This window comes from Anolis carolinensis, chromosome 3, assembly GCF_035594765.1.
Source record: "Anolis carolinensis isolate JA03-04 chromosome 3, rAnoCar3.1.pri, whole genome shotgun sequence".
In the NCBI taxonomy this organism is placed as follows: domain Eukaryota; kingdom Metazoa; phylum Chordata; class Lepidosauria; order Squamata; family Dactyloidae; genus Anolis; species Anolis carolinensis.
Genome location: NC_085843.1, coordinates 109,169,943 through 109,185,735, shown reverse-complemented (window position 1 = coordinate 109,185,735; position 15,793 = coordinate 109,169,943). Strand labels below are relative to the sequence as shown.

Sequence of the window (15,793 nt, the reverse complement as noted above, 5' to 3'; positions counted from 1 at the left end):
TTAGATAAGTGAGACTCTACTGTATATTTATAATCTTATATTATCTGCTTAGAATTTGATTATATGAGGCCCCTTCTACACAGCTGTATAAAATGCGCACTGAAGTGGATTATATGGCAGTGTGGAGTCAAGATAATCCAGTTCAAAGCAGATAATATAAGATTATAAATGGGTTATAAAGCTGCCTTGAGTTTACACTGCCATATAATCTAGTTAAAATCTGATAATCTGTATTTTATTGGCAGTGTGGAAGAGGCCTAACTCTGCCTGTCCCCTGGGCTACGTGGGTTGCTAGGAGACCAAGTGGGCGGAGCTTAGCCTTCTAACTGGCAGCAATTGGATAAAAACAATTATTCCTCTACCTCTAATTAGGACTGTATTTTTCTTTTCTTTTTGTTGTATCAACCTAGAGGCATGGATGAGGGGTAGTGCTGTCAATTTTCTAGGTTGTGGGGTGTTTAGTTTTGTTGTTTTGTTGGTTGCCGGGATTCCATCACTCTTTTATATATATAGATTGTCCATAGAATGAATGAAAAGGATTCTCTATGCAAGGAAATACCCTTGTTAGTCTCTGTGGACATGTGATCACTCTTCTTCCTTGCTTGGAATCTCTCGCTAACAAACCTGTTTCTGGGAACAAAAGATCTATGTTTGGCATGACGACTAGTAGAAGGCTTGACCTTGGAGACAACTGTTCACATGAGTTTTGCTTACACAAAAGGTCTGCATAGTCCAATAGCTAGCAGACTGCGATAAGACCTTCTCATTAAATATAACTTATTTATGGCTCAGAACGTTTAATCTTTAATTTAACACACACTTCTTGTTCCAATATGCTCCTCCCAGAAACTATAGTTTGGTGTAATATCATTATTTCTCACTAATAGCCACAGATCATTAATATAAATAACTATCCAATAGTATGAAAGTTGCAGGAAGCTGTTACCATTTGATAACATTTCCATACTTTTTAAATCTATAAGAATGGGTGGCTGACTAAAACTTGAAATCTTCTTGGTTACTTATACTGACACCTTCTGTGTTCCATCAGTGGGGACAATACACTTTAAGCAGACATGGGACAGGGCCCTCTTTGCTGTGGCATCTTGGTTATTAAATGGTTGTTGTTGCGTGCCTTCAAATCATTTCTGATTTATGGTTATCCTAAGATGAAATTCTCATAGGGTTTTCTTGGCAGGATCTATTTATAGAGGGTTTGTAGTCACCTTCCTTTGAGGCTGAGTGTGATTTCTCCAAGGTTACCAAGTGGGTTTCCATGACTGAGTGAGGATTCAAACCCTGATCTTCCAGTGTTCTAGTCCAACATTCAAATCACTACACCATGGTCCCACAATTATGGAACATGCTCCCTGCATACCCTTGCTTGGTGTCAAAACTGGTGTCTTTCTATCACCAAAGAAGAATATGGCATTCCATTATAAACTTAATTTAATCTTGTCCAAATCTGAACATTTGTATGATTTTATACTGTGTATGATTTTATACTGTTACCTGGATTAAAATTATCTTGATGTATGTATGATTATTTTATAAGCTTTTGATCTGCTTAAACTATATTACTTTAAAATATTTAAACTGATTTTACTACACACCACAAAGATCCTTGTACAGAGCACAGGATGTAAGTATCTTAATATATAAACAGGATTTAAAAAAATAATATTACCAAAGGACTCTACTACCAAGAGTTTGACTGAAATTTTCACAAGTTCTATGCTCCCTTATATCATTCACTGCAGTCATTATTCACCCTGCAGCACTTCAGCTCCTTGTCAAGAGAAGTTTGCATACCAGAAATAGATAAGGTCTTATCCAACGTAAGAGACAGAAAAGGGGGATTTTTAAATATTTTTCAGTAAGACTTAAGTTTTAAGCATAAATAGCCAACATAGTTTGAATGTATGTGGAGGGTCTAAATAGAGTACTAAAACTGGTAAAGCACGTTTCTCTTGAACATATCTTATGCCAAATCAACTATTTGTCCCTTGTTCTTTCCTGCCTATGACTTACCCTTTCCTTTATCTTATCTAGGAAAGACTATCTTGCAACTATATTGTGATCTACGAACATTAAGACATTCTTAGCAGTATGTATGTGCATACTTTTAGATAATCCATTGCAGGTTTTTTCCCTTCCTAGCATAAAATTTCACTGGCTCTAGGGCACTCTAATTTTGAGAGCTTTACCTACACAATTTTTCAGAAATGATTCAAGACATTTTAAAGCAAGTTTCTAGAAGCTTAGTTATGCCTGTATGTTTCTACGTTATGAATCTTCAGTAGGAACCTAAAAGGATACAGTGGCCAAACATAATCAGAAAACATATATGTTGACTTCATAGCTATGTCTCCTGATGTTATCACCACTCAAAATTCACATCATAAGCAGGGGGCTTAACAAACATGGTCATTTCCATATTGTTAGAGAGTGGGGATGAGCGAGGATGCATCCAACTACTTTCTTTAGGGTTGTTCAATTAAAAAGGGCTAGGCTTCAGACAGAGCTAGTACAACGCCAGCAATGAAATCCATTGGCAGCATTGTCCAACATGAATGCCAGAGAAAAATCTTCTATATATTTATCTTCTCAAGCATCTATGGATTTTGGCATTCATGGGGCTTCTGAAACCAAACCGCAACAGATACCAAGCTCCATGAATCTGTAGATGCTTGAGTCCCATTATATACAATGGTGGAGTAAAATACAGATTCAAAGTTTGTTTTGGGGATTTCAAAAAATATTTTCAAGCTGTGAATTGTGGAATCCATAGATGCAGAATCTATGGCTATAGAGGGTCAAGTATATAGTATTTTAGAACTGTAAAATATTAATAATATCCTAATCAAAGCACCCTCAGTGTTTATGGCTTCCTATTGGAGCCCCCGGTGGCGCAGCGGGTTAAACCTCTGAGCTGCTGAACTTGCTGACCGAAAGGTTGGCGGTTCGAATCTGAGGTGTGAGCTCCCACTGTTAGCCCCAGCTTCTGCCAACCTAGCAGTTCAAAAACATGTAAATGTGAGTAGATCAATAGGTACCATTCTGGTGGGAAGGTAACAGTGCTCTATGCAGTCATGCCAGGCACATGACCTTGGAGGTGTCTATGGACAACACCGACTTTTCGGCTTAGAAATGGAGATGAGCACCAACCCCCAGAGTAAGACACAACTATACTTAATGTCAGGGGGAAGCCTTTATCTTTACCTATTGTAAGATTGGCACTTTACAACCTAGCCATGTACATTCTCATATGACAAGTCTAGCATTTAGTCAACTGATAAAGAACCTATCCTTTGACCTCTCTTATGGACTACGACTGCTCAGTCCCTTTCCATTGGCCATGCTGGCTGGGACTTCCAGAAAGACTCTTTCTGTTTTGTTTTTCAATATTAATAGCTATGTTCTCTACATAAGAATCTACTTCCTGTACACAACAGGTGGAATCTGAAGCTACAGCACAAAACAATTAGAAAAGCAATGACTCTTGTGCTAGTTGTGAGGTACTTTTCTTTACTGACTTTCAGTGCTACTTCTTGTGCTATCAAGAGCAAAACAACTGTTTCCATTTTAATACAAATAACTACTTAAGTCACATCTAGATTTTAAGTGATAGTTCACTGACTGCAGCACAGCAGACTGTTGCAATCCAAAAGCTATTTTACACATTTATTTTATGTGTAATGTTGATCAAGGACTAGAAACCATGCTACATTTGTAGCACGTAACACAAAACTTTCAAACACTGAGGCAGCTATGCAGTTTCCCTCAACCACCTACCAAGATAAACTTTAAGGTTTAAGGATTAAATCAAGGATTAAACACTAGAAAACACTCACCTTTCTGCAGCTTGAAAATCTGCGTATTCCTTGAGCATGAGAGAAGTTCCTTGGGTTTGTTGGTGTTCCAACTGGGAGAGCAGTAGAGAGGTGAGAAAGGCTTGTGGGAGTTGGAGGAGACATCAGACTATCTGGTATGCTATGCTTGGAAACAGAGTTTATCTGAGGAAAAACATGTCCATTGGTTCCAGCATCCCCACCACCAACTTCAATCTTCTCCTCATTGGCTATGCTTCTTAAATAGTCATTGAGCATCACCTGAGTTGCAGGTTCACTTAACCAACGCAAGAAGAGTTCATCCACTTTCATTTTTTGTACAGGTTTCAACGCTTTCACAGTCGGCATCCTTTTTCCTTTTCTCAATATGCTTTTCACTTGAACAAAAGTTCAGATTCAGTTCACATTAAATGGTTTTCCACTTTGTTTCCTGAAACAAAGGTAAAGACATTTCATTTAACGATGGATTAAACCTATCTCTAACTGGATTGACAAATTATCTACCTGTATGCTGAATACATGAAGGTTGTGAGTAGACCAAATGTTACTTTTAACGAAGTCTACTTTATTTTTGTCTCTTGAGACCATGATATAGAAACAAGGTATTTTATGGGAGAGAAAATGTTTTTGGGCACTGAAAAGAAACACTCCTGAAACTTTGCTTTTTTTTGTGCATTGGCATAATCTCTGATCCTAACAGATCAGAGATAACCAGGTTATCGGTCTTAGAACTGAAAAGCCAAATTGCCTTGCATAAGTACATGTGGCTGTATATCACTGAGGAGAAGATTTTACTCAAACAAGTTTTTGGCTCTTCTCTGGAAGATCATACTTTTACAAAAGGTTATGATTTTCAAATGGTTGTGAATGTTATTTTCCAAAAGGTTATGGAGATTTTGGTTGTCCAAAAGGTTATGATCTCAAAAAAAAATCATGCCTTTCCAAAAGAAAGTACTTTTAAAAGATGATGGTTATTAATAATTATAAAAATTCCAGCAAACAGCAAAGCCTAATTCTCAGAAAAACTACCTACCTACCTACCTACCTACCTAAACCTACCACCAATACCTAATTTCTTTCTGTTGCAATCTCATCAAAGTTCTCTCTGTTGTTTTAGTATATTTCTCTCTGTGCTCTCTGCCTTCTTAATTTCATTTAATAATAATAATTTGGCTGTTGCCTATAATAAAACGATTGGGCTTTTGTGAGAGCATTGCCAAGCCAACAGAACCCATAGTCTCTCTCTAACTCCAAACTCCATCAGGACATTATTTGTATTCTTAAGGATTGTACCAGCAAAACACCACCAACCAAAGTCCTACCAGCCTTCCTTTACCAATCATATCCTTTGCAATCTCTCTATCCTCTTAATTTCATTTAATAATAATAATTTGACCACATCCAGCCACAGCCAGCAACCCCAGTCCCCATCTCCAGTTGCCAGCCACCTGCCTGCCTGATCTGAAGTCATCCTTCTCCCCATATTCCTGTGCCCCTACATTGCCCTTTTTTGGGGGCTGCCGCACCTTGCCTTTCTGAATCAGTGAAACTGATGACCTGCTCTAAATAATTAAGACTTAAAATAATATCATATGCTCCAAAAACATTGGAGTTTCCCCCCAAACATGGCTAGATTTCCCACAATACATTTTGAAAATGTTTCCCCGCCCCCCAGTGGATCATACAGGAGTGATTTTCTAATAAGGGGACATGCTACTTGCTTCCTTCTGGATGGTGGGCTGCTAGCCTCTTCCAAGTATATTGTGAGAACAAGAAAAGTAAAAGCTTTGAAATTAGTTATTTTTTTATTACTAAACTAGCTGTGCCCGGCCACGCGTTGCTGTGGCGAAGTCTGGTGGTGGTATTGGTTAAAAATTGTTGTGTAATTTTTATTTGACATTTGTATTTTTTAATTAATTTTATTGTAAGTTATCTTTTTAAATATTATATTTTATTATTTTCTTGTATCATTTTTAGTTATTTTCTGTTCTTATAGTATTTTATTGTATTAATTTTTAGTGTTTTTAATTATTTTTAGTGTTTATTATTATTTTTTATTGGGTTGCTAGGAGACCAAGTTGGAGGAGCTTAGCCTTCTAACTGGCAGTAATTGGATAAAAGCAATTATTCCTCTCTCTCTAATTAGGACTTTATTTTTGTTTTCTTTTTGTTGTATCAACCTAGAGGCGTGGATGAGGGGTTGTGCTGTCAATTTTCGAGGTTGGGGGGTGTTTACTTTTGTTGTTTTGTCCACTGCCGTGATGCCATCACTCTTTTATATATATAGATAAAGGTTTTTTTTTCATGTCAGGAGCGACTTGAGAAACTGCAAATCACTTCTGGTGTGAGAGAATTGGCCATCTGCAAGGACGTTGCCCAGGGGACACCTGGATGTTTTGATGTTTTACCAGCCTTCTCTCATGTCCCCGTAAGGGGAGCTGGAGCTGATAGAGGGTGTTCATCCATGCTCTCCCCGGGTTGGATTCGAAATGGCAACCTTCAGGTCAGCAACCCAGCCTTCAAGTCATCAGTCTTGCCGGCACAAGGGTTTAACCCACTGCGCTACCGGGAGCTCCAGTAAAGAAAGTGTAATAGTGGGTCATGTGACGTGGAAGTGCATCCTTGACATTTGGCAGGAAGGAATGGTGCCCTGCTGCTGCTCCTGGAGAAGTTATGGGGCAAGATAAGCGGGAATACCTTTTTTGGGAATTTTTAAAGATTTTATTTCTAGAAAGAAAATGAATTCCCCCAAAAAATCTGGGGATGACCCAAACATGGGCTAACAGTGGTAGAAGTGTCCTCCAAATGTGGCCATTTTCATCCCAATAGCCCTAAAAACGATGGGAAGGGGAGCTCGGGAAGCACCCCCCCCCCCCCATTGCCGCCAATGGGCTGGATCTTGCCACATTTTTTGGTGCGAACCGAAAATGGCTTTTCAGGAGGTTTGCCAAAATTGATATGTGGGCTCACCAGAATTCGGATAGCAGAAACGGATTGCTGTTCAGCCGAAATTCACAAGCCTACTGGATATATATGAGTTACACTTAAAAATGTATCTCTTCTGACTTAGCATACAAATTCAACTTAGGAACAAACTTACAGAACCTATCACGTTCATAACTTGATTGACTGCCTGTATTAAAAATGGCAACTGCAGGATACCTAAGGGCTGATTTTCTGCTCTTTAGATTTTCGAAAATCCTCTCAGGTTGTGAAACAAAGAAAAAAGAAGAGGCTAAAGGTCTCTTCTGGTTTTGAAAAAAACAACAACCCTCTTGGTTGTTTTAGTGTGTAGCTGTTTTAATGTGTGGATGGGTGGTCATTCAAATAGGCTTCCAGAACTGATAATTTACCCCTTTTATTTGGTTATAAATTGGTAGAGTTTGGAGGGGGATATGGACTGTAAAAACCATCTTGGGAATGTGCTTATTGTATCAGGTTTGCATTCTGCTCATTGTGGTGTACAGGGTTTTAGGCAGTTCTCCACCAAGCTCCAGACAAATTAATAGAACATTTTAAAATTTCATTTAAGCTTATTTATTTATTTACAGTGCTTATACTCCACACTTTTCACCCCAAAGGGGACGCAGGGCGGATCACAATGCACATGTATGTACATGGCAAACATTCAATGCCATTAGACATATGATATATAGAGACAGACAGAGGCAATGTAACATTCCAGCTTCTGGCTTCATGAGGGTATGCTCGATTCCGGACACAGGAGGAGCTGTCACTTTACCGTCCACTTGTGACACTGAGTCCTTGATGGAGTACTTCCTCATTCTTCCACACACTGCTGGAAGATTTTATGGTGTCATAAATGAATTAAATTAGCCTCCCTGCATAAAGCAGTACCTGAATTTCCTACTCGACAGATGCAACTGTCTTTCAGGCTGCATAGGTCAACACCAAGCTAGACTATTTAACTGTCAGGAGCTCATTCCGACCCGGGTTGGATTCGAACTCATGACCTCTTGGTCAGTAGTGATTTATTGCAGCTGGCTACTAACCAGCTGTACCACAGCCCAGTCCTTTAATGACAAACAGTAAGTTGTTTACTGTATCCAGGTTTGAGCATCACAATTCAAGAACGACAAGCTAGAATATCTTCAGGAAAATACAACCAAGATGGCCAAAGACTTATATAGAGTGGCTTATATTTAGCTGGAAGAAGAATACATTGGGAAGGGGCATGAAAGCTATTTTAAAATATCATGCAGAAGGGGGATCAAGCTTGTTTTCTGCTGCTTTGGACTAGAATATGAATTGGCTCAAATTACAAGAAAATAGATTCCATATGTAATTCCATACATTAGGAAGAGTTTTTTTTACTGTATGAACTTTAGACAGTGTTATAGATTACCTCTGAAGGTGGTGGGGCTCCCCATCTTTCGAGGTCTTTAAACAGAGGTTGATTAGAGATATCTTTTGGTTGTGCATGGAAGGGAATTGAACTAGATGGCCTTTGTCCTTTGTAATTCTGTGATTTGCAACCCAGATATATAGCTTTCTGTGGTCCTTCATAACTTTCCTTATACCATGCTCTGTTTTATTATGATGCAGCCAAAGATCTGAGAATCTGTTAGGAAACATATTAGTTAACCTTCTAGACTGGAATACCACAAATAACACAGAGCAAGAAGTTGACACAATATAACAATATAAGCCAGAAAATTGCCAATTTAAGAAGTCACTACATGGAATAACATTATTCTGTCAGCTAACTTGTCTTAACAGAACAGTTATAAGGACTGATTATACATGCTTAACCAAAGTTTTGTACAACCTGTTCATATCCACAAATTGTCTAGGGTAGATGCTGGAAGCATAGGGACCTTATATAGGCTGTTTTGTATTTCCCATCATCCCTAGCCAGGAGTGATACAAGTCAGATGCAGACCCACAACATCTGAAAAAGCCACATGTCCAACCCTGGTCAATAGGCATGATCCAACACCAAGCAATGCGATAAACTTCCATGTCAACTTCCCATGTATATCCTATAACCTATTATTTTCCATCCAAAATCTACCCCCTACAACTGTCAACTATCAAGAGGAGCTGTAGTTGCTGGCCAAAAAGGAGGGGAGGCAATTGAAATGCTGGCAAACCAGTTCAGCTAGGAGTGGGAAGAATAGGGGAGTATTTTACACAGAATGCATCTTCCAAGCACTTCTCCTTCAAACTACATCAGTTGAATTGCTCTCCTCTCTATACATCTCTCTTCCTCTTGCAACTGGACAATTTTGTCCTCCCCAAGAGACAGGGTAAAACATAATACTATTTTTCTCTCAAAGTTGAGGGATGGCCATGGTTATGCTAATAAAGGCAAAGGTTTTTTCCTGTCATTAAGTCTAGTTGTATCCGAATCTGGGGGTTAGTGCTCACCTCCATTTCTAAGCTGAAGAGCCGGCGTTGTCCGAAGACACCTCCAAGGTCACGTGGCCGGCATGAATGCATGGAGCGCCGTTACCTTCCTGCCAGAGCAGTACCTATTGGTCTACTCATATTTACATGTTTTCGAACTGCTAGGTTGGCAGAAGCTGGAGCTGACAGCAGAAGCTCACGCCGCTCCCCAGATTCGAACTACTGACCTTTTGGTCAGCAAATTCAGTAGCTCAGCAGTTTAACCCACTGTACTACCGGGGGCTCCTGGTTATGCTAATACTGTACTCAGCAGATAAAGAACAGGTTTGTTTCACAGAATCAGGGTTGGAAGTTGACTGAAGTAATGTTTTATCAGCATTGTTCCTAGATTAACGCTTTGTGAAACAGTCTAGCAGAGTTCATTCAGGCAATGTCCACTTTTTCTCTTAACACCCTTCTTTGTTGAGAACTGGAAGAAATGGCTACATGTAGTTGTCCAAAACTATTTGTCCATGTGGTAACATTCATCTGCACATTACTACAGAGTGACAGACCTCCTAGGCCTCTGTTACTCTCCCCACATCACATTTGAAGTACCTGTAATAAATATTTAAAATTTATAATTTATAATGGGATTTGAGATTTGAGCTTTGGTTCTAAAGCACTGACATTTAAAATGCATAACACCATGAATCCCAAAACAGACCATATCAAAGTTACTCATTGTTTTTCAATCTACACCTTTTTCAATTAACTCATCAAAAAATTGTTTCAGGAAGGGAACCAGACCACAAATGCTGTATTCTATTGTCAATAAAAAATAAATCATCTTTAATAGCTTCCTCACTTAAGCCATTCTCTCCTGGTGGTGGCAAAAGTCCCTGGAAAAACTCAAGCTCCATTCTAGCAGTGTACAGCTAAGCAAATGTAAGTCTCTACACCATATAAAATAAATAGCTGAACAAATTTACAGTAGCTTGTACAGGTATACCTCAGTTAACTAAGTAATAAAGTAATGTCTCTGGAAATTAAATCTTTATTGGAAATTTTCTACCAGAAGTAAATATTAAAATGGAAAGAATAAGGGTATGTTCATACACCACATAAACATATTTAGCCTATTTTTATTTCAAACAAACAATATACACATGTTAAATGAAACATCTAGGCCAGGTAAGGTTGCATGAGGATAAAAACATCTTGAATCTTTTAGAGACCACTTGGAAGGCTTCTCCCAAAATGTATTCAGGGAGAAGCTAATGTAACCTTTTGTTTCACTAGCTGCTACACTACATACAATTTCCATTTTGTTCTATGTAATCAGTAAGGGGCTCTGTAAGCTGTTGCTTGTTATAGCAAGCAGGAATGGCTATAGTAGGATCACCTGGAATAAATCTCAATTCTCAATGCCAATACTGCAAAAAAATTCAACCCCCCCCCCCCAAAAAAAACAAAAAAACCCTTTCACATATAGCAAGTTTGTGGAAGGAACATCTTTGTCAGAGGTTTTGCCAACCAAGGTATACCTTTAACTTGCGCGAGCCCTCTTATCACTGAATTCAAACAAACACACTGCTTTTCAAAGACTGTTTTAACTTGGTTACTATCTGATGGGGAAAGTTCAAGAGGCCTGAACTCCTAACCCTTTAACCAATATGAAGCACAGGTTCAATCTTTCCATGCACCTGCATGACAAAGACCACTCTGCCAGCACACTAACTCTCCCAAGAAAAGGTAGAATGCCAGTGATCACCTAGACTTTTTCTGACACAATGGCCTGAAGCCTATGGTTACTCTCTACTAGATTCTATGATAGTCTCATTTAGATTTATCCAGGGTATTGACATGTCATTCAACAATTAATGCGACTACTCAAAGACCTAACAAATAGGATTACAGTCCTTATTTAATAAGTCAGTGTCAGGAGGGAGGGACTGAGCAAAGCCTACTATTATCCATAAAAACACTAGTTTGTGGATTTATGGCAACCACAAGAATTCCATAGGGTTTTTAAGGCAATAAATTCTTACAGGCGATATTGCCAGTTTCTTCCTCTGAAATACAGCCTACAGCACCTGATACTCCTTTCTGGTCTGCCATCCAAGTGCCTACCTGGGGTAACCCTGCTTAACTTCCAAGATCAACTAGGATTTTGTGCCTTAAGTTTAGGATATTTAGGCTTTTACTGCAGACACTTTCCAAAGTTCACACTGAATTCAGCTTTCCTTAGAAAAACAATTACCATAGCATGGAATATTACTACAATATTATTGCAACAAGATTATTATATGTGTAAAGATGGAAGACGGTGTTATTGGTAGAATGGTTGTTAGAACTGAACAATTTAGCAGAAATGGACAAATTATCAATTTTTATTAGAGAAAAACAATTAAAGATGTTTTTGAAAGATTGGGAACAGTGGTTGCCTTTTTACAGAAAAGAGAATACATCCTCCATATCCACAGATATGGATATTCTTGAAAATACCCACATTCCAAAAATTGTTTTTTTAAATTATGCTGTTTTATATATTGTTGTACAATGTAACACTGGTCAACCTGTGCTCAAAATAGATACTAATGGAGGCAAAAAGAGAAGATCTGCGTGAAAGCTGAGGAACTGATAGTCTAAAAGCAAGCAAGCAATTTTATATTTTATACACAGGAAACAATTTTACAACATGTATGTAATAGCACTTGATCATCTACAGATTTTGGCATCCATGGAGGAATCTTGGAAACAATTACCAAGGACCCACTTTGATAACTACGGATTTTGATAATGATTAGGTTTGGATTGGCAAACATTAGGAAGTAAATCTTAGTTGTAGTAGTAAGAATGTATATGGTTGGTTGTGAGTTTTCCAGGGGTTTTTGGCCATGTTTCCAAAGCATTCTCTCTTGAGATTTCACTTACATCTATGGCAGGCATCCTCAGGGGTTATGAGGTTTGCTGGAAATTAGACAAGTGCGGTTTATATATCTGTGGAATGTCCAGGGTGGGAGAAAGAACTCTTGTCTGTTGGGAGGCAGATGTGAATGTTGCAATTGGCTACCCTGATTAGCACTGAATGGCCTTGCAGCTTCAAAGCCTGGCTGCTTCTTGCCTGGGGGAATCCTTTGTTGGGAGGGTTTAACTGGCCCCGAGGATGTCTGCCATATATGTGGCAAAATGTCAGGAGAGAATGATTCTAGAGCATGGCATACAGCCCAGAAAACCCACATCAACCCAGTGATTCTGACAATGAAAGCCTCCGACAACACAAAGAATGTATATGTTTAGCCTTATAGTCACCATAAGGAATGTTAGAAGTCAGTTCCTTTTTTGTTTCCATCTGCTCTGTGTGCTCTTTTATCTTCTTGTGTGCCTGCACACTTTTAGTTTGAGTGTATTTGAGAATCCCCAAGAAAAACAGTTTGAAAAAACAATCAACTAGCTCCCCTTGCATTTCCAAACATAGAGTGCAGTAGTCTGAGCGTTGGCCTATGGCTGTGGAGACCAGGGTACAGCTATACAGCAGACTCAATGCATGTTGATACTAGTTTAACTGCCATGGCTCAATGCTATAGCGTCTTGGGAGTTTTGTTTTAGAAGGTCTTTGGCTTTTCTCTGTGGAAGAGGAGGAGTCTCAAACCACAACTCCCATGACTCTGCAGCATGGAGCAATTGCAGTGAAAGTGGCGTTGAATCGCATGAATTCTACAATAGAAGCCCACAGGCCGACCTTAGGCGAATTACACTCTCTCGGCCTCAGAGGAATGCCATGGTCAAGACCCATTGCTAGGAAGGCCTGTGACGGGGTCGAAAACCACTTGAAGGCATCCAGAAGCAGCCTCACACAGAGTCTTTCCTCAGCACAACTGATGCCTTCGTGGCCCTCTGATTCCTTGCACGGGGATAAATAGCGAGAGGTGGGAGAACTCACCTTTCGAAGCTGCCAGCAACCCACAAGCCCTCTGATAACTGTCAGAGAGCCTGTCCGTTCCAATTTAGACAACAAAAAGCACGAGGGAAAGCAAACCCTGTTTTCCCTCCCGGTCTGACTGTGAGCCGTTGGTTTCTTCTGAGTGGAGTTCCAAAGTTTTCTGTTTTGGTTCCTTCTGCGCATGCGCACTCTGTGGGCGCCTGCGCACTAAGAACAAGGGGGACAATGAACGGGGGCGGAGACTGTTTGGATGGAAGCGCGCGCGCCGTGCATTGTGCCTCTTGGTCCTGCAGGTCTTTCGGACTTCAACTCCCAGAGTCCCTCAGCACTGGCCAGGCTGGCAGAGGCTTGCACTAAACTGCAGCTCCCAGGATTCCACAGAATTGAGCCATGGTGATTGGAGAAGCCTTGAACTACATTAATTTTACAGTGTCGACGCCCCTTAAGTCGGGAATGAGGAAGAAGAGGACTTCAGGCCGGGCTTCCTTTTTTGTGAACTTAATTATATTCCAATCCTGCACCTGTCGATTGTAAATTTCTGTGTTTTTGTATAGGTAAAGGTTTTCCCTTGGCATTAAGTAGTTGTGCCTGACTCTGGGGGTTGGTGCTAATCTCCATTTCTAAGCTGAAGAGCCGGCGTTGTCCGTAGACACCTCCAAGGTGATGTGGCAGGCATGACAGCATGGAGCGCCCTTACTGCAGAAGCAGTACCTATTGATCTACTCACATTTGCATGTTTTCGAATTGCTAGGTTTGCAGAAGCTGGGGCTACAAGTGGGAGCTCTCCTCGCTCCCCGGATAAGCGCCTGGAAATATTACTACATTCACACTTGCCTCAGGCAGACATGAGTCTTTCTCCCACCCTAGATATTCCACAGATATATAAACCTCACTTGCCTAGTTTCCAACAGACTTCACCCCTCTGAGGATGCCTACCATAAATGTGAGTGAAATGTCAGGAGAGAATGCTTCTGGAACATGGCCATACAGCCCGGAAAACTCACAGCAACCCATGATGATGATAATGTATAATAACAACAACAACAACAACAATAGAGTGCTTCTCTCCATTTCCTTTGCTAGAGTTTCAAATCCCCTCTCATCAATCTGTTAATTTTTTCCTATCAGTGGATAATCACCACCACCACCATCACCATCACCATCATTATTATTATTGGAGAGCTCTTCACCCAACTTTCTTTGCTAGTGTTTTAGATCCTCTCCCATTAATGTGTAATTATTGAGACTGTATTTTCTATGTAAAATGGCTAAACGTATGTTGTGGTTTTGAGACACTGGCTTTATGTGGCCATTTTTAGGGGTACTATGCTGTCACACCCAGGCACCTTTTAGAGCTTTAAGATGTGCTTCTTTCTTTGCCCGGGTGAACTGCGGGGGCCTTACTTTGAAGCTCAGGAATCCCAGTAACCAAAGTCACTTCAAGTTGAACAATCAAACAAGATTTTATTTTCTCAAAGTCCTTGGCAGAATTGGCACAAATTGTAGAGGTTACAAATACAAATACTCAACTTATAAAACCTTGCAGACGTTCCTTTCTTGCTTTTCACCTTAGTTGCTGGGTTAACTTCTTCCAAAGGCGAAGAGATCCTGAGATCCTCTCTACCCTAGCCCTGAGCTGCTGTATCAAAAAGAGCAGGTCTTTCACTATCTAAGCTCAAAGCTAGCTTGGAGACGAAGTAATTAGAGCTTCTTCCAATGGCAAAGAAATCCTGGAATATTCTTTGCCCCAGTGCTAAGTTGCTATCTTGAAAAGAGCGAGTCTTCCCCTATCTGAACTCAGCATCAGTTTTATAGGCAAGAGGTCAGTACTTACGATGGCTTGTCTGAGCTGGCCTGGCTTGACCACACAAGTACATCTGAGTTCTTTTCTCTTCTGTCAAAGGGCCTCTCAAAATGGAGATTTCATCCCCAGGAAAAGGGATGGTCTCCAGAACAGATACTTTGCAAGCTTTCAGCAGCAAAGACTTTGCTGAGCTGGCTACAAACTCTGCTAATGGTTAACTATCAGGGTGCCGTAGAATCTGCAACAGCCCTGGAAGAAATGCAAACAGGTACTATTTCCTACAACTATGAAAAAATGCAAATCAAACCCCTGGGAGACGGAACAGGTACTTTGGCATCCTCTTTATTACCTCCTTCCTCACCATCATTCCTTGATGCATCACCAACCATTTCTTGTGAGTTTGATACTAACATCTTAAGGGCCGCACATTTCCTGTCCCTGACAAGAGGACAGGACAGCCTATGTTGGTCTGTAGTATTGTATGAGCTCTGCACCTTTCCTAACTTCTGGAAGAGGACAACTTGCATTCAGGCTGGGTGTCAGTAGAGGGGGCGGGGCCTGTCCGTGACGCGCTCCCTGGGCGGGGCTCCTCTCCCTCAATGGCCTCAGAGAAGGAAACCTTGCCATAAACCCCTCTGAGCTCTTCCTGATGGCAGTATGGGACACTGATTTTTGTGCTGTTGAAGGCTTTCATGACGGGAAAACAGAAGAACGGCCTCCCTCAGGGGAGTGTGCTTGCTCCATCAATGTTTAACATTTACACAAATGACCAGCCACTGCCAGAAGGGACAGAGTTTCATCTATGCTGACGATCTTGCCATCACTGCCCAAGCAGGGAGCTTT

General features: G+C 40.3%; 1 protein-coding gene across 2 annotated transcripts in view; it reads right to left on the bottom strand.

The window, feature by feature from the left end:
* The window catches only part of ppp2r3b (protein phosphatase 2 regulatory subunit B''beta), a 62,767-nt gene extending 49,405 nt beyond the window's left edge, over nt 1-13,362 (bottom strand). Inside the window, exons 1-2 of one of the 2 annotated variants that reach the window (XM_062975330.1) lie at nt 13,147-13,362; nt 3,855-4,281 (exon numbers count right to left, since the gene is read on the bottom strand). In XM_062975330.1, the coding sequence (XP_062831400.1) occupies nt 3,855-4,199 (345 nt within the window). In that variant the 5' untranslated portion in view covers nt 4,200-4,281; nt 13,147-13,362. Of the gene's footprint in view, nt 1-3,854; nt 4,282-8,217; nt 8,410-13,146 lie in introns of those variants that run through there. The other variant, XM_062975331.1, reaches the window with a different exon arrangement.
* Between the last annotated feature and the right edge of the window lie 2,431 nt (nt 13,363-15,793).